The following is a 24,229-nucleotide window of genomic DNA, read 5'->3' as shown; positions in this document are numbered from 1 at the left end:
ATGACCTTACAAATGGTTCTGGATTTTTGAAACGTGAAATAAGATAAACATGAGCTGACACTACAGAACTTTCCAACAACTATTGAATATACATCTTCTGCTGTCCTAAACATCATGAAATTAACAAGCTGTTGAATTAAAAGACGGCTATCAGGGAACTAACAGACGCAGGAGGGGTAGTTATTTACCAGCATAAAGTAAGAGCTGAAAATAAGAGAGAGTAAAAGAAGAACGTGGCCATAAACAGGGAAAGTAAGAAATCACACAGCAACTGTATAATTAGGTCCTGTGTGTCTGAAATCCTAAAAGAAATTTAGCAAAATGCATCCCGGAGGTAGTTTAAGCGAAACAGAAAGTGTCTCAGGAAGACAGTCTGAGACATTTGGTATAAAAGAAACAAGTAAACAGAAAACAGGGTTTCAGGGCAAATAATGGATTTTCGCGTTGGATCATCATCATATTCCTCTAGCCCCACACTGCCCGTCTTTATACTGTATTGGAGTTTGGAGATAATATATTAGCAAGTGTATGAACCTGTTCTCTCTCTGCATGCCTCCTCTCCTCCTCTCGACGGAGCTGCTCCATTTCTTCGTAGCGTCTCCTCTGTTCCCTCTCATGCTGTTTCCTCAGCTCTCGCTCTCGCTGCTGCTGCTGTTGACGTCAGGAGGAACAGGAGAACATGGAAGATTCACCATCAACACACCACGAATGGTCTCCTTTCATGCACAAATTAAGAAAACAATGGCTCAAAAGAGAGAGATTCAAAAAAGCGCTAAAATGTTTTGATTCGTGCCCTCATTCGATCTACTTTCTTTCTGTTACGTTTCACACCTTCCACAGTGGATTCACACTTTAACACTGAGTCCCAGACACACACTTGGCCCTGACTGGTGGGGTCATGTTAGTTGAGCCGAGTCATGGTGCTTAGCCGTGCGTTGGGAGGCAAGCCCTGGTGGGAACCCGGAGAGAGCACACAGATTATGGGCTAAGGATTTCCTTCTGTAAGCCTGCTTTCTGGTACTAAGAGAGCGACACCGGGGAAAAGGCTGTGTGTGTCTTTATAACACTCTCTTTCTCTGTCCTCTACCAAAATGTTCAGTTAAAACAGCTAAAGTTTAAACATCCAGAACGAGGAAGAATTATGTTTCCATATAGGTCCTGAAGAGTGTCACAGAAGAAAGCATGGAGGGTTCATGTACTTCAGGCAGTTCAAACAGAATACTATAGTCATTTATGTAGAAACGACCTCTGGCACTGTGCCATGGCTGATAAGTTGACAAAATATTTTTGAATGAGCCATTTTTGGTACATTCACAACAGGTATTTTTTGGGCTATCAACACCGGTAAGTTCGAAAGTTATGTTATCTTTAAAATCCTACAAAATTACAGCATGTAGCACAGCCAGGAACTGCAAAAACAGAAATAATTGTCAGATTTTCAACTTTCTGATTGTCCTGAAACATCATCATCATGCTCAGTGTAAAAACCAAATCTAAGTTTCAAATCATGAAAGTCCATTCAAATCACGATTTGCCAAAAATAGCATTTGTGTTCACCAAATTAAGAAAAAACATTAAAAGATCTCCCCTTTTCGGGTCCTATCATGTATCATTAGTAAGTCAGCTACAAGCAATGTCACAAAAGTTGTCGGGCTTTTTGGCTGAACTGCAGGCTGTGTGGTTGTGGTGGTTTCATACAGGTGCAGGACTTCATATTGCATGATAAAAACAAAACATGCCTACAAACGGCATAGGGTTAAGAGGGTTGATGCTACTGTACAATATCCGTACTTGCTGTAGATACACTGATCATCCACGACATTAAAAATCACCTGTCTAATATTTTGTAGATTCCAGTTGTATCAACAAAACTTGCCCATTTATGGTATGAACATGGGACGTCTCGGGGTGTTCTGTGCTGTCTAAGACCACAGCATTGATAAAGGATATGTTGGGTCATATGGGTTGCGGTTTGGGGCTTAATGAGATTAGGAAGCTTGTCTCACAGATGCTCAATTGGACTAAGATTTGGCAAGTCTCAAGACCTGGTCAAGCGTCTGAAGCTCCTGGTCGTGTTCCTCGAGCTATTCCTCAGTAATCTTGGAATGCTGCAGGATGGATTATCCTGCTGCAGGCAGGCTGTCTGCTGCCACGGAGAGGTGTGTTTAGTCTGTTTAGGTGGGTGGTATGTAAGCAGAGTTTTGCCTTGTAACAAGGTCATTCATCACTTCATCTGCCAGTGATTCCAATGTTGTGGCTGATCGAGGTAACTGCATCCAAGTTCGACCAACATGCCTCCTCTCCAACCAATCCCGACTCACCTCTTCTAGCCGCCTCCTCTGCTCCTTCTGCTCCTCGATACGTTTCTGCCTCTCGGCCAACAGTAGGCGCTTGTGCTCCTCATTCTGCTGTTGCTCCAGCTGTTGCCGCCGCTGCGCCTCCGAACGTTCCTTATTGGCCAGCTGGAGGCGCAGGAAGTCTCGCCTCAGGGTCGACTCTCCAGGGATGTTAATAATGGAGCTGGGAATGGGTCAATTTTTGAAAAAGAGCCTTATTTTTAGTAGGGAAAATGTGAAATATGTGTTGGGTGCAATGTTGGTGTACAGTGTGTGTTTGTGTTTGAAGAAGATCCTGACCTTGGTTCACCCATGTCTCTTTCTTCATCCTCCTCTTCACTGCCACTGTATTCATATTCTGTCTCATCTGATGGAGCGAGAGAGAGAGAGAGAGAGAGAAAGAATAAAAGAAATAAAACACAAGTAATAACCAGTGGAGAGCAAAGCCATTCCACTTCACGTTCAGAATTTTTCACTTGAACTACCTCCGTTCATTACCAAACCGCTCACGATTTTGGCATTCCCAGATCCTCGTTCCTTCAAGGCACTTTCTTTTAGCCGCTTTGAATAAGAGCATAAATTGTAATTTTACTGTGTGTAGCCAGGTGGAGAACATTAGCTCGGAGCTCTTTCAGTCGGTCGGGGGGCTTAAAGCATGACAGCCACAGAAGAGGCCCAGCTCTTCCCTGAGACACGTCCGCACGGACCCGTCCTCGTAGTGCGACAAAGTGACAGCCGGAGAAATTCACAGTCCCCACAATGACAAGACATTTATATATCACTGTGACGTCCGCCCTGCAGTATGTTGTTTCTTGAAGCGGTTAATGTGGTTCTTACTGGCGCTGTTCTGTGTCCTACTGTCAGTCTATCACTCAAACACTCGTGAGCGTGCATTCGCGTCGTGATGGAGTTTAATGGAGGTCTGTCACTTTCATTTCCCGCCTCGCTGCAAACCACGAATGTGGCGGGCATGTGCGTGAGAATTTGAGTTTGTGTGTGCATCTGAAAACCTCACCCCCCCCCCGCATCGACCCTTTTATGTTTCATATGCAACGAGTGTGTATTCACGTGTGTAAGTTTAAACGAATCAGTTTTTCCCGCAATAAACGTTTCGAAGACGTAGATTTTGAAGTTGCTGTGGTGGAAAAAGTATTCAGATCTTTTACAAATGAAAGTCCTGCATGATAAATCCTACTTATCCTACGTTGCATTAAGCTAAAAGCAGTGGTTTGACGCCTCTGACTGATTGTTAACATTGAAGCATCAGTGTTTCAGCAGCATGTTGCTGTCGTAGCTGCTGTAGGTTTATATACAGTTGTAAATAAAGGGACTGCAGATAAATCTGAGGCGTTGTCAGATGATTAATGGGAGCAGAAAGAAGAAAAAGTCTATTCCACAGATCCATTTTCAGTTTTTGGACTTTTTCTCTAATCATTGATTTCCGTTAAGATATTAGAACATTTACTGAAATGAAACCATGTGTAAAGTTAGAAAGGAAAATTGACTGTTTGGTGAAGCCAAAAGCAAACATCTGAAATGTGACCCTGACTGCACATGTCTTTAAATTAGACATCAGAAGCCAATAAAGTTGCAAACCACTGATCTGATCTTTAACAATTTGCTGCACATTAAAACTCTGTTATATTGCCCATTGTGTAAGCTATTAATCTGAAAAGTAACTAAAGCTGTCAAACAAATGTAGTGGAGTGGAATCATAAAGCAGCATAAATAATGTTTTCCATTGTTGGTCACTGTGTCCATTTTTACAATACCTCAGTGTAATTCAGTTTTATGGTTTTTAATTCTATTCCAATCATATCAGGCTCATTGATCATTGTTTAGTCACCTACAGGCATATCAGTGCTGTAGCACTTTTATGCTAATGCAAACCAAGGATGTCATCCTGCTGCTTCACATTAAAAACACAGCAAGACACAGCAAGACAACCGACTCCTCACGGTGCTCTACTGTTGTGTTGGAACAGACTTGTAGCATGTGTCACAAACTGTGCTTGCTTATTACCGGTAACCATAAAAGACCCAAAATAAGCCAGAAAAGGAAGCTTAAAAGACTGAAGTAGGTATCTTCAACTGAGAATAATTTGTTTAAGATTTGAGTTCTGGCAGGACATAATGCAAATAAATGATCTGAACAGGTGCCACTAGTATCTTTTCAGGTGCTGGAAACTGTTGCTTCACCTGCCACATGTGCATCACTGTGTATACATGTGTTCAAATGGAGTTAACTCTCACCTCGTTCTCCTCTTTTCTTCTTGGTGCGGTCGATGTGGTCCTTCAGCTGGATGCGGATTTGCCTCTCGTTGGGCAGGTCTCTGATGAACGGGTGCTTGAGGAGCTGCTCTGTGCTGGGTCTCTGGCTGTGGCTCTTCACCAGACAGCTCTCTATGAAGGACTGGAACTTCTTCGACCTAAAAACCACACAAAAACGCATACCGCACACGCATCGGAAAAACTTAGACCCTTCTCTTGCTCTGATGTGTCTGCAAATACGGAATGCAATTTTTAAGACGCACACTCACCACTTCTTTGACTTGAGTCTGGGCGCCGGGTTGCGTGGAATGAGGAAGAGGGCTCTCATTGGGTGCATGTCACACAGTGCTAAACGGTCAGATAGCAAAAAAAGGAGAGTTACGGTGAACATTCTTAGGTAATTGCAACATCATCCCACATCCATATATGCTCAACTTTGACGAAACCAAATTATGCCCTTCCATTACTGTGATCAAGCATCTTGGCCGGACCAAAAGTTGTTTTTTTAAAAACTAAAATTAATCAGAAGGAGGCAGTTTGTCCTGTCACCTGTAATGATAACAACTGCACCTCTAGGAATAAGATAATGAATAAAAGAAAGGCCAAACATCGGGCAGCAGCTTGGCAATGTGACAACCAATTTTCTACCTGCTCCTTAATTAAAATGATGGCTCAGTTGCAGCAGCCTGGACAGACAAATGATCCGACTGCTGATTACAGTGATCTACTGCAGCAGCTCTAAGAAATGAGGTGTTGAGTGGGTACGTACGTGGCGCTCCTTCAGCCATCTCTATCGCTGTGATTCCCAGTGACCATAAATCGCTCTGAAATCAAGGGAATATAAATATTTAGGGTGATGAGAAAAGTGAGAGGACCTTTAAAGGAAAGGAGGTTGTAAAACTCACCTTAAAGTCGTATGTGGCGTCGGGGTTTTCATCACAAGCGATGACTTCAGGCGCCATCCAATATGGCGTCCCGATAAACGTGTTCCTCCTTCCTACTGTTCTGTCCAACTGGGCCGAAACTCCAAAGTCCACTATGCACACAGATGAAACCAGTTAGCTTTACTGAAACACCCAACATGCAAAAGCTTCCCCAGTTCACATGCACGCTGTATAATCCCCTCCTCATTGGGATTTAAGGGGAAGAGGAGGGAGAAAGAGAGAGAATCCCTTCTTCAGCAGTCTGCCCCATGACCGGCGACAAAGAGATGAGTAGGCTGGTATTCAGCATAAAAAGAAGAAAGAAAAGCCACACGCGCCGCCATCTGAAACTTTACACCGCCTACAGCCCTCGCTGCTCCTAAAGCCATTTTGTCGAGTGAGGGTTAGATGACAGACTGACCTAGTTTGACCTCGGCGTTCTCCGTCAGCAGGACGTTCTGTCCCTTGATGTCTCTGTGGATGACCTTGTGCTGATGGAGATGAGTCAGACCCTGCAGACGGTGACAGAGACAGGAGGCCGTGACGGAGAGTCAATGCAGCAACAAGCCAAAATGCGATTACTATTATTACTATATAAAGAACTCATTTCCAAAAAGGAAGCGTCCTGGAGCAGCGCTAGCAGCTTCTGGGTCGCTAATGTGCAGCTCACCTTGACCTCTGACCTCTAAAGAGACTCCTTACAAGGAAAGACGCTTATTACTGCAGCAGTAGAAGTAATATAACTTTTAGCTGTCAAATGTCAATATTTATTATAAGTAGCATTGTATAGGTCTAGATTTTAGTGGCAAAATAGTCTAACCCAAAACCCAAATACAGCGTTACAGTGGTGCTTAGAATGTTTCACCATTCTTGAAAACACAAAAGTTTGAACCCATTTTTCTCAAAAACTACAAAAAGTGGGTTAGACCGCCCTTCAAATGTCTTGCATACATAGTATATTGTCCCTATGAAAATCTTTTATTTTCTTTTTAGATAATCTTTTATATAGATGGCTTAGAAACAGTTTTTGTTTTTATATCTATATACTTCTGACTGATGCACTTTCTTGTTGTATAAGGACAAATAATGTTGTATTCTATTCTTAAATGCATGAAAAGTTTCTTGTTGCAAGCATAAATAAATGCATTAAATGGCTCATTAAATCCAGCAAACTACAGCCATGTGTCAGATATTTATGCCTTCACAGTTTTAGAAATATTATTTCGCTTAAGCATCTTGTATTGACTGTAAAACAATGGAAGTAATAAGTAAAAAACAGAGAAATGTGAGGCATTTGAGAAAAACACAGTGAAAACATGAAAAAGAGACAGAAAGAAGGGCGATAAAGAAAGCAGAAAAAAATGTAAAGGGGCAGAGGCAGCACATCGAGGCAAAACGGAAAGCAAAAACAAGATGAAAGATGAGGGCTGAACAAAGAAGAAGAAAAAACAGTGGATGAAAAGAAATCATTGTTCGGAGCAGCACCGCGTGTAACTGACAAGATGCAGTGATATTGCTGCTCTGTGTTCGAGGCCGGAGCCCTCAGCACCCAAAACGTATCACAACAGATCGCCCAGATAGGACGTGGGGGGCGAATGAGTGCAATTTTCCCAGGAAAATTCAATACATGGCTTCACATCAGTCAATAACAGAGAGGTACAGTCCACAACTACGAGCGATTGCTATCACAGTACAGTTATGTGTCAATCATATAGCACACTTTAAAAAAAAAAGTGTAAAGGCTTCGTAGCAAGGAATTAAGGATATAGGAACTGCAGATTTTATTGCATCTTTTTTTTTTGGTAAAACAATTAAATTGGGCTTTTTCTGACTGTCAACAGGTTTAATCTACTCTTGTCTCATTTTGAACACTATAGAAAACAAATGGATCAGATTCAAGTCAAATCTCATTAGTCTAACAGTGAAATATGTCCTAAGGTCAAACTGTTTTGACTCACTGATGACTTCTCATACTGACACTTGATTTATTATCTCATTCTTGTGGTTAATTGCCATGCCAATAGTTCAAGATCCGACTTGCCAACAGTGCTACTTACCCTGAGAATCTCTCTGCAGATGTAAGCGGTCCACTCCTCCTTCAGAGAATTGCCCTTGGTGTTCTTGATCAAGTCTGTCACCGAGCCAGCGCCACAGAACTCCATGACCAGCTACACACATATACACACACATACAGAGTTGATTACCGACTGCCAAAATCAGCAATCCGGACTAGAATTGCTCCAGACAAGCCAGTCATTTCTGCAAAACAGCCTCCCTTTTGTGATAATAAATAACATTCCTTGTTTAGTAATCATGTTCTACAATATTATAAATAAACTAACCACAGAGATTGCACTTTTTATTCGTTATCAAGTACAAAGTACTTGCTGACCAAATATGGTGTTTGGTCAGCAAGTGATACTACGTGCCAAGATCATGTTAATAAAGTTATGTCAGCATGTTTTTTTTTGGCATTTATGCAAATAAGAACTGCAGTAAAGAGGTTTTATGTGCAGTGTTTTATGCATGTGTTGCATTCACTGGAGCTGGATGTGTCAAATGTTTGGCTGGAAATTGCTTAAAAGATCATTGGACTGGCCATCACGGCTTTTTAAAAATACTTTATTTTGTTCAACATATCTCAGTAGCAAGAAAATATTAGCAGATACATTGTTTTTGCATTTATATGATCACAAAGCATCCAAAGACAGCCATAAAACCATGGTGACAGTCTCTTTGAGTTGGGAAGCCCGAAATGTGATTTTTACTAATTTTCCACATTATTTTCAGAACTATTTTTGGTTGACTGCAGATGCCAATATTGATATATGCGCATATTTTCTCCACCTAATTGCCAAGAACATCAAGTTTGCCCCCCTGCAGTGGAATTAAAATGTTGCTATGCCTACTTAAATGTGCTTTCACTAGGCTAAATAACAAATCTGCTTCAATTTACAAGGAAAACATGGCATATTTAGTTTGATATGACATTTTTAAAAAGGTATTAACTTGCTGGCAAGGTTCTTTTTGGGCTGTTCTTTCCTTTAAAAACCTTTAGCGTCTTGATTGCTCATCATCGTCTCTGCCTGTGTTTTACATATCAAAGCGTAGCACTGAGTATAGACTGACCAACATGGGATCTTTAAGGACTATACCGATGCAAATTATTGGTAATCAAAAAGGCCGATAACTGATATTTTGAACGATATACATTAACTGTCATGTTTTAGCAGTGTGTGATAGCAGATAACCTGTTATTCATAACTCGGCATCATTCATTCATAATAAGGGTTATTATTATGAATGTGTAAAAGAGAAATGAATCATATATGCGTTTATGTGAGATTGAGAAATTGATCAGTTTGTCTCCTGCTGTTACGTCTGCTGTTCTTCCCTATTTTCTTAAGCTTTCACTGTTGGTTCACTTTTATTGCCCTCTGAGGTCCATGGCTTAAACCAGGACATGATTATTGTTTTCCAGACTCTGTTTCAGGGAAATCTGTGGCGGCCTTCTAATTTAGCCGCCAGCCATAAACAAAGCTTTAGCCACTGTGAGGGTAGCTAATTTCCTGGTTTGCGGCAACAGGTTGTGTTCAGTTTTTTTCAGTCCTTGCTTGAAAGACATTTCTGAGACCACAGAGCGATTACAGACGGAGATAGGAGATTGCATCAGACCCGAATTAGTGCATTTAATTTAACAGTAATCGGACAATAATTTACCAATACCAATAATCAGAAGAATGCCAAATATCAGCCGTGAAAATAGGCTGATAATCAGTCTACCAGTAGCACTGATGCATTTGTGCTAATAAAAGTGAATGTCATTCTAGTATGAACACATCCATTATAAAGAAAACATGCAAAACACACAATCACATGCCTGCAGTAGATTCAGTTACACAAAAAGCAACACACACAGTCGTGACGCAGACTCTCTTTCTCCATTGATCTTCACAAAAACACTACAGACATCCTCGCTTCCTCTCCTCTGCATTACATCCATGGAGATTGGCGGGCAAAAGTTCATTTGGTCAGTTCTGGCTCTGCTTCAAGCCCCCAATCATCACTCTGGATTAAAAAGGAAAAGGGGAAGTTGGCGAGTGACAGCCAAACTACCCTCACCCGGGCCGTGCACGTGTCCTCGGTCACGCAATGATGAACGGAACACGCTCGTACATGCGTACGTATGAGATGGCACATGTAAATATCACACTAGCGCGCCGCTACGCATGCTCGCTAACACACTTGGGGGAAACCGGCAGCTGTTGAGTCAGGCATCGATGAGAATTATGCAGGCAGTACATTTAGCTGCTGTGTGTGTGTGTGTGTGTGTCCTCCTATTGTTGTGTGATGAATGCTACAGGATCAGAGAAGAGAGAGCTCCCTTAGATCGCGTTAACACATGATTTATTGCAGCGGCGAGCCAGTCACACACTGATTCCTTTATATATTTCACACACACACACACACACACACACACACACACACACACACACACACACACACACACACACACAAACACACACACAAGGTATATATACATAGTCCAGTGCACACAAACCTGCAGTCACTATGTGCTTGGCTGCACTGCACACATTTGCTTCTGTCATATACTGTAACACTGAAAAATGGAAAGTCACTTCTTTCTGTTCTGCTGTGTTTCTCTAAGAGACCAGAGACATTTTTTGTCCTCCTGTGGCACACCAAAAAACACACAAGAATGCACAAACACACACAAATAATGCCATACCCATAGCTGGTCATCGATGCCGGGAGGGTTCTTCTTGACGAAAGCTCCGTAGTAGGTGGCGATGTTCCGATGGTGACTGTATTTCTTCAGCATGTTGATTTCGGCTTTAATCTCCTCTTCCTCATCCTGACGCACACAAGAGAGCAGAAACATCAACAGGCGTCAGAGTGCGACCTCTATTTGTGACCCCTCAAAGGGCTTAATGGGATGTTGACGGAGCAAAGAGGGAATCAAGTTGTTGATGGATTTGCATTTTCAATCCATTTAGTTTCGGAAGACCGTTGTTGCAAAAGCGCACAGCTGGGCCCTAAATTATCCACAATAACGCCATTACTTTCTAATTACTCTCCTTCGAGGGGGTTTCAGCCAAAAAAAGCCAAAAGGAGATGCTTGAAACTTTAAAATAAAAGTAGCTGTAGTAGCACTTGATCACTTCAAAGTGTTTTTATTTATTGTCCACGGTGTCAGTAAATTGTGCCTTGATTCATTTAATTCCGCTGTGTTTTAGCGAGTTGATTTTTTACAGTGGCGGCTCATTAAGTTAGCAATTGTGTGTGTGTGTATTCATTTATTTTCATTAGTAATTAATACAGTCATTCATTTGATTGTATTCAAGCAGATTATTCATAGCTTCATTTGTGTGTTCGCGCATTTTCATTCACTACATCTGCACTTTTGCTGACTTGCCCATTCACTCACCTTCATGCACCTTGCACCCCTTCCTTATTCATTCATTCATTCATGCCGATATTGATTCATTCATTCATTAGCTCCTCTGTTGCTGAATTCCTGCAGTCCTTCATTGTTTTGCTGGCAGCTGAGCGCTGACAGGGAGGCGTAGGGTGAGAGGATCTCTAAATATAGCTGAGATTCCCTCCTGCTTTACAGACACGCCTGAGACCACACTGCTGTCCTAATACCTCCAGCTAATATTACCATGGCAATAGGCCTGTCCTCATTTCCTTTCTGCCACATCACACACACACACACACACACACACTGACTCATGGCTCATAATTAGATGACATGGTCGACAGTGGTATAATCACTTGAGATGATTTTCGGTGCATGGGTACGTGGGCGTGTGCGAGAGAGAATGCCAGATAGAGCGTGCATGTGTGAGTCTCACCCCGGTGACATCCATGACCTTGATGGCTGCCAGCTGCCCCGTCTTAACATGGCGACCCTGACGAAGGGAGGAGAGGAGACAAAAAGAAGGAGAAAGGAAAGACAGGAGAGAGGAGAGTGTTCATTTAGCAATTTCCGTAAGAAAATGCAGCATGTTTGCACATTTGCACATCTTCACTTTCAGTTAAAACATCTGAATCAACACAGCAGGTAATATATTCTCAGCGTTGCTTGCTTTTGCATAGTTAATCGGTAAGTTGTACACAATCTGAAGGGTGTGTGACAAAAGAAGTTGGACGTAGCTCATCTTTTTATGCGTTAGCTGCTGTCGACAAAACCTAAAACTTCAATATCCTGATGATGAGTTCAATTGTTAACCCAGGTTTTTTCCAACAGGGTCTGTGGACATTTTTATAATAGGGGGGCATTTCACGCATCATTTGACTCCTCTTCCACACAAAAATCGACCCATCGTGTTCTGCCAACTTCAGTCGAGAGGAACAGGTTTTTGTTCAAGGAGGGTCACGAAGAACACGAGAATTCATTACTGGAAAAAGTGCTTTTACTACAAATGACACAATTAGAAACAGTTAATTGTGTAAGTTAATATATATATACTTCACCATCTAGCCACTTGTTTCTGCTTGACAGCTGCACAATAGAGCTTTGGAATATTATAACATGATAATCAAAAAGTGCATTTAGCTCTGACGTTGTCCCATAATGAAGGATATCTGGAGGGCTCTTTGATTTTTGCTCATAACAAAGCAATGTTACTGACTTAATAATCCTCAAGATAAACATCAATAGACTGATCAATTTGTGTTCTCGTAGCTGCAGCACCAGCAGTGTAACACAGATTTGGCAGCTATCAGGACCAAACAAAACATATCTATGCATTATTTTCCACACTACGAACTGAATGCACTTAGATTCCTGCGCACCACATTAAAACCTCTGTGAACAAAGGGTAAGTCCATCACCAAAATGCTGCGTTCCTTTTTAAAGGCACAGTATTATACTTGGTATACTTTATTATGGCTTGACAGTGAAGATGCTGTGGGGAAATGCAAGACAAAGATGGGGAATGACACGCAGCAATCGTCCTCACTTCATCTCTTGTCAGGGACATTGTGATTCATGGTCGGGCGTCTTAAACCTGCAGTGCCCCAACTGACAGGTCTTTATAACGGCAAACAAATTCCTTAATGTTTTCTGATGCTGGTCAAGATTCATTTACATCAGCAAAAATAAACACAGCGTCTCAGATCTATTGCACGAGAGACGGGAGGGAAACAAAAGACAGATACGACTCCGCTGAGCTCGCTGTTGTGTAATATCGAGGCTAGGCAGACGCCTGGGGGAGCCACGAGGCGAGAAACCGGGAGATTGGACGCTGAGGGGCGAATGGAAGGCCCAAGTGGTTGGTCTGCAACAGAGCATCTGTGGCTGTGATTAACTAATGAAGCAAACAGGGCGGGAGACGCTAAAACCACTGACGGCTATTACTTCCACCTGTCTGGACAGAACTGATTAGCATGTTACAGTCTGAGCAGAGCAGCTTAGCAGCAGTGGCGCAAACAAACAAACACATCCACACGTAGCCGAGGAGGTGCACACACATCCAAAACAAGGGCAGGACTGTTTCCCTGGTGGAATTGCTATAAACCAGATGGCATTAAGAGTCTGGCTCTAAAGCACCTCCTGAGGGCTTTAATTGAAGGGGCCGTTCTGATAACAGGGGCCAACACACAGGCCCCGGTAAGAATGGAGTCAAAATCATGGCTAAAAAGTCGGCGATTTCATTGTTTCGCAGTTCACTTGCAGGACTGATTTTACACTAACACAACACTCTCTGCACCCTGCAACCGATCATTAGTCATTCCCACCGCTTCACATTGTATTTTTATGCCATTTTGAGCAGATCAATTGCACCCACGGGCTAGCCAAAACTCACTTCACCTGATAAATTGCTTGTGACTTATTTGGATGCTGTTCAATAAATACAGTTACTTTCTGCGAGATAATATTGGTAGTGTAGCTCTGCATGTCCCTTTATGCTCATATTTTGCAGAATAGTGAAACTGGTCAACGAGAGGCTATTGTTAAATCTCCATTACTCATTAGGTCCCTTGATGTTTAGGGCTGGAGATATTGAAAACTGGTGATTTAATGGGTTCACTTTGGCACCATAATATGTGCTGAACGGCAGCAAGCACATCATTCACAATGTGTTTTAATTAATTGAGCCAAACTCACAAGATGACTGGCAATTTGTCGCAATCACCTGAGGTCCCCGCTTGAGGCGACGTTAATGCCACGAGCCGAATTTCTCATTAAACAGCTCCCCCGGAATTAAAGAAAAACTTTGAAACTTGCTGATTTATTGCTAAAAAGAAAGTTGGGGGTTTTAATATGATAATTCATTGTGTCACAATCCGGCACCACACAATGCTAACTAAGCACCGCTGGACGGCTGAACACTGTGATCAGCCTCTCTTTTGCTCAAACACACACACATATTAACTAGAAAAAACGTAGTTCAAATTCTGTGAGAGTAAAAGAGCTGGAAAGATTGACCAGGGATTTCTCATTAGGCTCAGACTGACCCAATTCCACCAGCACAAGGACTGGCTTTGTTGAAGACCAACAAAGGAATTACAGCCACTTACAAACCAGAAACTCACACACATTTGCGGAGACACACACAGAAAAATAGAAAAAAAGGATCTTTACTACTCATACAGACAGAGGAACTCTTGCAAACACCCACACATGTGCACACAAAGACGTGGAGAGGGAGGGAGAGAGAAGGATTGAGGGAGTTGGAGAGTGACTAAGAGAGCAAGATAGAGAATGTGTCAAATAGATATTGGACATGGATATCATCAGAGCTGGATAAAGATTCATTACTCGGAGCCACCTGACAACCTTCCTCCCCTCCATCCCTCCTTTACTCCTGGAGCAGTAATGTCATCCAGCCTTATTAAATGACCAAGTGTGAAAGGAGCAACAGAAAGGAATTATCACAGTCTGTTCATCTTCATCTCCTGCTCTGGCTTTGTCCTCTGCCGGTTCATTTATTTGCAAATTCAAAGACGGGATGGCGGTGAAAGTGAAATAGTATTTCCAAAGCAGGCAACGGGGCAAAGTGTGTCGCGGGAACATCTAAACAATTCAGGCGAAGAAATGATGAAATGGTAAGAGCTAAAAGCATCATCACGAACTTGTAAATAATCAATTTAACCCTCTGAACCCTCAGCACATTTGAAAGGTCCGTTTTATTTTTCAAAAGTCACAAAAATGACACAGATTTTTAGAGCTAGAAACTTTAAAAACAAGAAAAAAAAGTCAGATTCTCTATTGTCCCAGTCGTTTAACATGTCTTGAATCAAAACATGTACATTCATTTAGAAATCTGCCAAAAACAAACTGTTTGCTATCACCGGATTCTTCTAAAAACAATAATCTTTCAGATACAGCTCAAACTTACCACGTGTGACTTTCAGTTTGAATGTGTAAAATGAATCAAATCTAAAGAGAAAAATCGGGATGTTACGTGTCAGTCACTCGCTCTACATATCTCAATTGAACATTTGCCAAAAATAAATGGCCTGCAGTAACCCAGTCCTGTAAAAACAAAAAAATTATGCGCTTCTAAGCACAGCCGAGAAGCCGTGACTAACTCAGCTGTGATCAACAGTCATGCGTAAAAATTCTTTTATTTTTCAGCTGGACTGGGCTGAACTGCAGGCTGTGCTTGCTCATAGCAGATCAAAAACAAAGATGGAAACAAAGTAAAAATGTCAGTAGTAAATGACTGTGTAAAGTCACCAATTTTTACTTGTGAGAAAAAAATGTTGTACATGTGGCATTCTGTTTCTATTAAACTACACATAAGACATTTTTGATTTCTTACGAGTTCTAGCTATGGTTGTACTGTTTCCATAGACATGCAGGACTTTATATTACAGTGGAAAATGAGTCGATAAGTTTAAATGTGAAGGGAGGAAAAAAAACTTGGAGGTTCAAGGGGTTAAAGTGCAAAATATTTGCCGATAGAAGCTCTTCAGATATCAGCTTGTTATGTCAGTGCATATTAATTTGGGTTTTGGTCTGTTATTTGTACAAAACATGCAATCTAAAGACATTATCTTAAGGTCTGGAAACAGATTTAAAACATTACGACAAAAGTCTATTGGCTTTTTTGCCAAGACTTTAAAAGGTATGTGTCATAATCATTCCTGTGTGGAGCTCGGAGTAGGAGGTTATCCTGCCTCATTGTAAAGCCTGGAAGCAGTAAGAAATGTGCTTTTCAATGTACACAAATACAGAGCGGCTGCATAATTGACACCAAAAGTGCATCAATGTCAGACTTTTTTGGTAGAAATCCTCTCATCAAACTCTCAGCTAGAGAGCAAATAATCAAATTTATCACAAACAAAAACAAAAATAATTGCTAGCCGCGGTCCTGATAATGATAAACAGTGGGAAAAGGATTTCACACTGTATTAAAATGATGCTGTCATCCTTCCCTCTCAGTCTTTGTCATAGGGATGGCCCACTCTCTCTCTCTGATCCGTCCCATTCAGAACGAGCAGCCCTGAGCCTCACAGCCTTGTTCATCCCTTCCTCCACTCATTTGTTGACTGCTTTGCCTCTCTGACCTAGATCTGCAATTTCTCTCCCTCTCCCTCTCTCATCCCTCTGATTCCCTCTCATTACCTAACCCTCTTAACTTCTCACAATCTCCTCTTTATGCCTTTCATTATTTCTCCCTTCCTCCCTCTAAATGCCTCGCTTACTTTCCCTCTCGCCGTCTCTTGTATTTTCCGTCTGCGCTGCTCTCATGCCTCGCAGCTCAGCCCAGTGGCCTGTGAAAAGCAGGTCCTACGTGAACATGACTGAGCCGAACGCTAATGCCAACAAAACAGCATTCAGCTCTGAGCTCGACAAGCAAATATGACATGAACAGAGGACTCCATGCAGCCCTTTCACTTTGCCTCTGCTAATGCACGGAGAGCCTTCTGCAAACCACAATGCACTGACGTGGCCCCGAGTGTCTGCGCAAAGCGAAACAGAACGCACATACTGTACGTCTCTGCACATCCTATCAGTCATTTTACTGGGAATACCTTGCGATAACTTCACAAATGAGACAGGAAAAACACATTCAGGTGTCTAAACCACCATTTTCCCTCCATTTCTTTAATCCCGTGGAGGTATTTTGACCAAATATAATAGCAAAAACATCTGTCACTCACACACACATCCACCAAGGAGCCGGGAAGCTGCCAGGCCAGGTGCGTTTGGGCGATAACAGACCAAATTGACTATGTCTGTTCCGCTCGGATGGCCGTGCCGGGATGGAGACAGCAAGCTGATACCAAACTGATCTCCAATCAGCCTTCAGGCAGCCGCATCATGAAGGAGTTATTGCTTGGCGTCATCCCCTGCAGGTCAGTGTGTTTTTATTTTATTTTTTTAAAGAAATATATGCTGATAATTCAAACTGCAGTGGACGTCTTTTTATGCCGAAACCACCAAACAAAAGTCGTGAATGCTTATATGATTCAAAGCAAGAATATCTGGGGCATATTTGTCATCTCAAAGACGAAAAGTATGTGTAATCACTGTGTCATTATTTTACACCATAAAAAAAAAAAGACTCCTCCCTCTCCATTTGCAGGTGATGCTTCCATAACAGCTGATGCCATATTTAATAAAATCAGGGGCAATAATGCCTTTGCTTGCTCCCTGAATTTTGGGATAATTAGTCAGATTTTATGATTTCTAGCCAAAACACAAAAGGTGGAAGTGAAAACACCGTAATTAAAAGAAACAAAACAGCCTCCCAATAGAAGGTGACACCTACCAATTCCTATTAATCCAGTGAAACTAGAATGTTTTATTCTCCATGAGTCATGTAGTGACACATTGAGGAATGTCAAACAAAACTGCCCAAGATTACATCCTGAAACGGCTTGTTTTTGTCAGATGAACACTCCCAAATCCAAAGACGTTCAATGCATTGTCACAAAAACAAAAGAAAATCCCCATAATTAAGAGGCTGTGCTGCTTTTCTGTTAATGGGTCATCACTTGCCCTATTAAATGTCCAACTACTGCGTGAAATTAACGCCAGATGACGTCTACAGGGTTGCTTGTTTTGCCTAGCAATCCATTCAAAATCCCCCAAAATTTCAATTAATTTCCAGGACTAGAGCAAATACACGTGCTCTATGTACATATAAGCATTATCTTTATTCATTTTAATATCTTTATTGAGCAATACTTTAACAAGCATGATGTGATTTTTTTTAAATTTTTATCATTATTTTTATCATCCAATTGATTTTTAAAATTAATCTCATTCACTTTATTTTCTTTGGCGCTTTATATATTCACTTATTTATTTTTACTTAATATTACTACTATTATTAGCATTTTTAGCCTTGTGTTTATGATTTTACCCTCTTTATTCTTCTACTCCACTTGCCTTATTTGGATATGGCATTCTCTTATTTCATCGAATGGCATTGTATTAATATATTTTGAAAATCATATCAATATTATTATTCAGTGTGTCAGCTCGTCTATCAGCACTACTGGTGTTGTTTGAGATAATCACTCAGATTCTCACACTGTCAAACAATGTACAGACACCAAACAGATTCTAAGTCTGATAGCGAGGTGCCATCTCTTTCCCGCGAGGGATGTCAAACTGATAAAAAGCACGCCAATTCCACGAATTACCATCAACACATAATTAGGATTAATTGCACCTGCCAGGTGGATGTAAAACACAGTGAAGCAGCCTCTGGAAAAAAATGCTGAAGTACTTGATATGAAGTATGTATGCGTGTCTTGGCATGAGGAGAAGGAGGTTGGGTGTGTGATGATTCTCTATGTAGTTTTCTATATGAAGCCGAGGACACACACACATTTCCAAGTGCCGCAGGCTGCAGAGGGAAGCATTTCTTCATCAGCTTGCAGGCTCAGTTAGGAGACGCAAACCTGCAGAACCGCTGCTTTAGTGCAACCTGCCGGTGAACACTGTGATACCCAGAGAATCTGTCTGCATGCGAACGAGGAAGAAAGGCTTCCACAGCTTGTGTGTGTTTTGTTTGTTTGTGTGTGCGCGTCCCTGCCCTTGCCAAGTCAATTACACAGAACACCCCCCACCTCCCTCTTCTCCCTCGGACACATTTACTATGCAGGACACTTCCTGTCGTAGCCTAGCAACAGCCTTGGCTGGCCACGAGTACAGTGGGCGCGACACTTAAATATACACACAAATGTGCACGGTAGCACGCAAAAAGGAGAAAGAGAGAGAGGACAGGGAACAAGTAACTATTGTCCTGATATGTGAGAGGTGATATTTCGAAGAGGAGGCTGGGTGAGGAAAGACGGGAGGAAGAAGTGATGAGAAAGGAGGAAGTGGATTAACCTGGCGAAGCTGGTTCGTCTGTCGCTGTGTGGTCAAGCTGCAAGGTCAGAAGAAGAAGCTCCCAACTGCAACTTAAACTGCATTCTCAGTTACATTTTGAGCCAAATGTATTTCCCCCGGATTGTGTTTGCATGTGACAGATCACAAATAACCAGCATATCTTTGTATTTTTTCGCTTTCCACTGCAGTTCTTCTTAACCATACAGTCATACAGCAGATTAGATGGGGCATTACGCATCAACCTGGAAACCTAGGAAGTAGAAGAGAAGTGTTAAACATGTTGTGAAAGGGTGTATTTTAATCCGAAACTGTGCTGTTTTACTTAGTCTAACCAAGTGAGTGAAAACAAAACTTAAAGGTCCTCTATTAAACTGTTCTCTAACAACTCCATGCAAGTTTCGCAGGTCCCTAAAATGCGTATCGTTTCAGGACAAAATGCTGCATAGTTCCTTCATTGTCCCACCCCTGCAATACCTGTTTTTACAAACAAAGCAGGCAGATGCAGTCTCTATAGGTTTTAGTCCAACTGAGCTGCTGCCGTCTCACCCCTTTCATACGCTGTTGCATCACAGCGGGCTGCAAACCTGAACCGCCTGCTCAGAGGCGCACTTTTTAAACTGTGGTGAGAGAAAAGCAACAAGGAGATGGACTTTTCTTATATTTTATGGGTTTCTGGAGACACTGGGATAATTCTGTTCAAAAACAATGAGCAATTGGATTTTGCACAATATGGGTCCTTTAAAATAACAGTGACACAAGGGGCACGAACCCAAGTCTCCTGTGTGAAAGTGTCGGACTTACGCCGCTGCTTCAACATCCTGATGCAGACTCTCTGACTCTTGTCGGAAAAACGCTTCAGATTAAATCAAACTGTCACCAGGCTACAATAAAATAGGTTTCTTTCACATGTAATTGAGCATGAAATCTAGTTGTACTGCAAATTTTATGAGACAGGTTTGGAGAAAGCTTTAAAATAACTGACAATGTGAGCTTTGTGATTTAAAAACTGACAAACGTTTGATTTGAAGCCTGTCCTTGACCAAAATTTAAACATTTGCTGGGTGGTTCTGCAGGTTGTAGCCTATTAACTCTGAATCCCATTTCTTGGGGCTATTCTCAAAAGGCTACTGTAAGTAAGATTGATTTCCCACTTTCCAGAGAGCCAATGAGTTTTTTTTCAATCATTTCACAAAGATTAAAAATCAGCTTGGAGACTTGACACTTACTTTTCTACAATGTTTTCACACCTAAAATGAAGACCACCTCCACAAACATCCAGGAAAATCAGTACGCTTTTGTAAAATAAAACACGGCTCTTTGGGGAAAAGCTGATATTTCACACCGCAAATGTCAAATATTGAGTCTTGCTATTGTTTAGACCACCATCCACCGACTGTATTGATCACAAGAGAAGATGCATTCATCCGAGTGGCTCACCACCGACAGCTTCCTGCTCTACCTGTTGGTGTGACATCTGATATTTCAGAAGTGGCTGCCAAGACAGGAATCTTTCTTTAACAAGCAACAAGCAAACTGCAATGATTGCATCCACAGCGCTGTGTTTGCTCATCGTTTATCATCTGGGTTTCATTTTCATCTCTGCTCACTTAATGAAACGGTATAAAGCAGCCACTAAAAATCGTTGCAATAATGCAAAGGAAAGCACATTTTGATTTGTAGTTAATGCAGTGCAGTTTTAGCATGGCCATTAAACTTAATGTCTGATATTTTGCTATGTAAAAAAAACAGTAACAAGTCAAGTTGTTATGCATTTTTTTTTTTTTTTTTGCTAAGACTCAGTAATGTAGAGGGAGCATGTCGCTACAGCAACCCAAGACAAGAGCACACATGCATGCTAAAGCATATAAATGCACACATAATAAAGTAGGAACAGATTGCCAGTCTGTGTTGCCAACTCTTTGTGAAAAGGAAATGGGTCACAGCATAATCCTAATCCGTGCCTTCATGGTAATCCACACAAACATACACAGACATTCGGACTTGACTGAAAGTAATCTAAGCACTCAGAACCTGTCGGCATGGTAACAGCATCATAGTGGGCTACGGGATGCGCCCCTGGGCTTTCACCCCCGTCGATTTTTCTTCCTGTTGGTTCTCTCTGGCCCTATAGAGGCAGACCGCCGTCACACAAACTAAAGTTCAGCAGTGTCAGGCTTGAAGGTTTTCAGACAAGCGCTGCTTCAGTCTGTACCTTCACATCATCACCCCCAGCTGGTTCCACTCTGGAAGGCTTACAGGCAGAAGGCGCCGGAGCAGTGATGCAGAATAAAAGGTACTTTTTTAGGCTAACAAACATTACAAACACTGGAAGGGACCCAAAGAAATACGGAGGGCAATACTCCCAGACACACCTCATTGCAGCTCAAACACCTGCAATCATTCCGCATTCACACGTGCTCTCACTACACCAACACACACACACACACACACGCGCGCACTGCTGTTGTGGAATCAGTGAGGCAGTAAATAAAAGTGACAAAGGCCTCCATTCCAATCTACTACTGCACTACCCAAGAAATATAGAAGCACCCCGAGGCTGCTCTCACACTCACGCATGAGAAAGGAAGAGAGACGGATTGAGACAGGAAGAGATTTAAAGGGAAAGAAGACATAACAAGAGCCAGCGAGGACGAGGGAAGCATATACGAGGGCAGTAAAGAAAGAGAAGTGGTTTAAGAAAGAAAGGAGAAAGATGAGAGGGAAGAAAGATGAGCGCAATGATCTGTGGAGCAGTCCAGAGGGCATTTATTGATGGGCGGGGAGTTGCTGTGAAGCTGAATTTTCAGCGTTGATTCCACTCTAAACGAACCGGTGTTATCAACTCAAGCCCACTGAAACAGTAATCTATCAGCGCTCTGAAATACAGCCGCTCATTAACCTGCCCGAAACCGGCTAATTAACAAGCCGGTGGAAACAACAAATGAGCAAGAAAACAGACTAATCTGGGTTCAGCGAAGGGATTTGGAGTGCCCAATAGTCACAAATGCAAGCGCGCTAAATGGCTTTAATTGGAGGAAAACAGTCAAAAAGCAAACAGTTGTGATCACGAGCAAATTAGATCAGAAGCAAATCTGGCAATGTCTCTGCTGTGTGTGACTGGAAAGACACGCAAAGCTGGCCAAGTCCTTCTTCATATTACAAGATTTAATTTAACGTTATATATGTAAAGAGGATCTGTGGGTGTGTGTGTGGAAGGTCAGAAAATAGTAAATCATTATACATGCTCTGATGTGAGGAACTGAATCAACGCTAACAGGATGAACTCTCGCTGGATGAGTATGTGTGTTTAAAATCGTATTTATGGCAGCCACTTGAGACTGACCCAGATTAACTGAAACACACATATAAGCTGATGCACTGCAGATGTTTTTTTTTTCCTCTTTTTAGCCTGATGCTGTTAAAATCCAATCACACAGCAGCTGCACGATCCCGTCTCCAAAACGTCCAAAACTAAAACACTGCCACATTGAGTCACTAACCCATTTATTCAGGTTAACTCATTCATGCACTCGCTGACTAATTCACTCGGCTAGCTGTTGACCTGCCCGCTCACCCACTCATCTCTCGTTTTCAAATGCCCTGTGCTCACATTCACAAGGAAACAAATGCGAACGTGACAACCGCCGTAAAACAACTAGAGGAAGAAGCTAGAGAGTCAGCACGAGGAGGAGGAGGAGGAGGGTTGCAGCGAAGAGGCAAAGCGGCAGGTTCAGCACATCGGCATCACGCTCCAGCAGCTCTGGAGGTCAAACGAACAGCCGAGCTGATTTACTGTACAGACTGAAGGTGAAAGAGAGATGGGAAGAAACAACCGGGGAAGGGCAGAAAAACACGAGCAGGAGACAAAACGAAGGAGAGCGTGGATTGAAAACAAACAGGAAGCTAAAGGCTGTGAAAAAGGAAAGGACACAGAGAACAGAGAGTAATAGGAAAGAGTCAGGGCTGGTATAGATCATTGATTGAACTATTGATGAGCAGTAATTCACACAGCGGGAGGAAAGCTTCGGCTAAATAGCTCTTTTACAGCGCACGCTATCAATTACAGAGCGGTGGATCTTAGTCAGAAACCTACAGCGGAGAGAAACGGAATGAGAAAGAAGAAAGAGAATAAGAGATTGTTATTGACATCAGCCATGGCTAATTGACTCCGGTCTGGGTGGCAGAGGAGTGCATTGTGGGTAAGTGGGGCGTGTGGCCTTGGGGGAAGACAGAGAGAGGATGTAGGCTAATGAACACACTGCCAGGTGTGAGCGAGCGTGCGCAGAACTGCGCGTGCAGAACGGGCACATCTGCTGTTCCCACGGTAACAAGCAACAGCCACCTCAGTCACGGTTCACAGTTCATTCATGAGGGCTCTAGAGACCCAAATGTGTGTCAGCGTGCGTAGACGGAAAAACAAAAAACGCTGCCATAAAGAGGGGCCACGACACCGAGTCGTGCTGTAAACAACTGCAACAAAGCCCTCACACCAGGGATGTGAAGTGCTCATGGCGCACAAACACACATATGCACTTACCGCACACCCAGATAAACACCAATAATGCCTGAGATTGCAGCCATTCCAACATGAGGCCCTCTCACAGCAGCTTTATTAACACTAATGCTGCCATAGAGCATTGGATTCTTTGTTCGTTTACATGCCAGCCTGTTCGCACACTAACGGCAGTTTACAAAGTATGACTCGCTCTTGTATGATAGAAGAGTCTGGAAATGACTAATGTTCTCCCTTTGTGCAGAGAATACCACTGAGGTGAGGCTTGAAACGACTTCTATGAGACATAAAATCGACATCTAGAGTGTAATTTGCGACTATTTCTAATCATTCATGACCACAATACAAAAATACTTCAGCTGCAAAGAGAAAGACTTGTTTTTTCTCCTCTAAAAATTGGTACTACTGGGTAAAATCTGCTGTCATTTTCAAACAAAAAATATCCATCAAATCAGACAATAAAAACAACATTGGTAATAATTGATGCATCATTTTTTTTAAATGGCTCTGTCTGGTAAAAAAAATAAATCTTCCAAATTTGGTGATGCTGCATATTTGCAGACAATTAAAAGACTATGGATATAAAAATGTTTTTTCAGACAAATCAAGTGTATAAAAATGGACTGTTGAAAAAAAAAATTTGTACACTCAAAGATTTGATGTTTTGAAGAGACACTTGTGTTCGGGCTGAAACAACGCTACCTCCAGCTTCTTAACAGGAATTTTTGATATTCATAGGAATGACTCAAATTCTATAAAGCTTTGATTGATGCCATGGTATTCAACATCAAAATCAACATCTGGATGCTTCAATTTCTTTTTTTATTACAGATGCATTCCCATACAGTCCATGAAATACT

At 42.0% G+C, this 24,229-nt stretch overlaps 1 protein-coding gene across 17 annotated transcripts in view; it reads right to left on the bottom strand.

The window, feature by feature from the left end:
- tnika (TRAF2 and NCK interacting kinase a) overlaps nucleotides 1–24,229 on the bottom strand; it is a 71,232-nt gene that overhangs the window by 24,961 nt on the left and 22,042 nt on the right. For all 17 annotated transcript variants that reach the window (XM_022223086.2, XM_051943855.1, XM_051943688.1 and 14 more), the window contains exons 3-13: nucleotides 11,409–11,465; nucleotides 10,280–10,405; nucleotides 7,587–7,697; nucleotides 5,951–6,041; nucleotides 5,512–5,642; nucleotides 5,376–5,430; nucleotides 4,876–4,954; nucleotides 4,589–4,764; nucleotides 2,637–2,703; nucleotides 2,322–2,520; nucleotides 535–651 (exon numbers count right to left, since the gene is read on the bottom strand). In XM_022223086.2, coding sequence (XP_022078778.1) covers nucleotides 535–651; nucleotides 2,322–2,520; nucleotides 2,637–2,703; nucleotides 4,589–4,764; nucleotides 4,876–4,954; nucleotides 5,376–5,430; nucleotides 5,512–5,642; nucleotides 5,951–6,041; nucleotides 7,587–7,697; nucleotides 10,280–10,405; nucleotides 11,409–11,465 — 1,209 coding nt within the window. The remainder of the gene's footprint in view (nucleotides 1–534; nucleotides 652–2,321; nucleotides 2,521–2,636; nucleotides 2,704–4,588; nucleotides 4,765–4,875; nucleotides 4,955–5,375; nucleotides 5,431–5,511; nucleotides 5,643–5,950; nucleotides 6,042–7,586; nucleotides 7,698–10,279; nucleotides 10,406–11,408; nucleotides 11,466–24,229) is intronic.

Source organism: Acanthochromis polyacanthus, chromosome 1 (assembly GCF_021347895.1).
Source record: "Acanthochromis polyacanthus isolate Apoly-LR-REF ecotype Palm Island chromosome 1, KAUST_Apoly_ChrSc, whole genome shotgun sequence".
In the NCBI taxonomy this organism is placed as follows: domain Eukaryota; kingdom Metazoa; phylum Chordata; class Actinopteri; family Pomacentridae; genus Acanthochromis; species Acanthochromis polyacanthus.
This window is presented reverse-complemented; position numbering and strand designations above follow the sequence as displayed.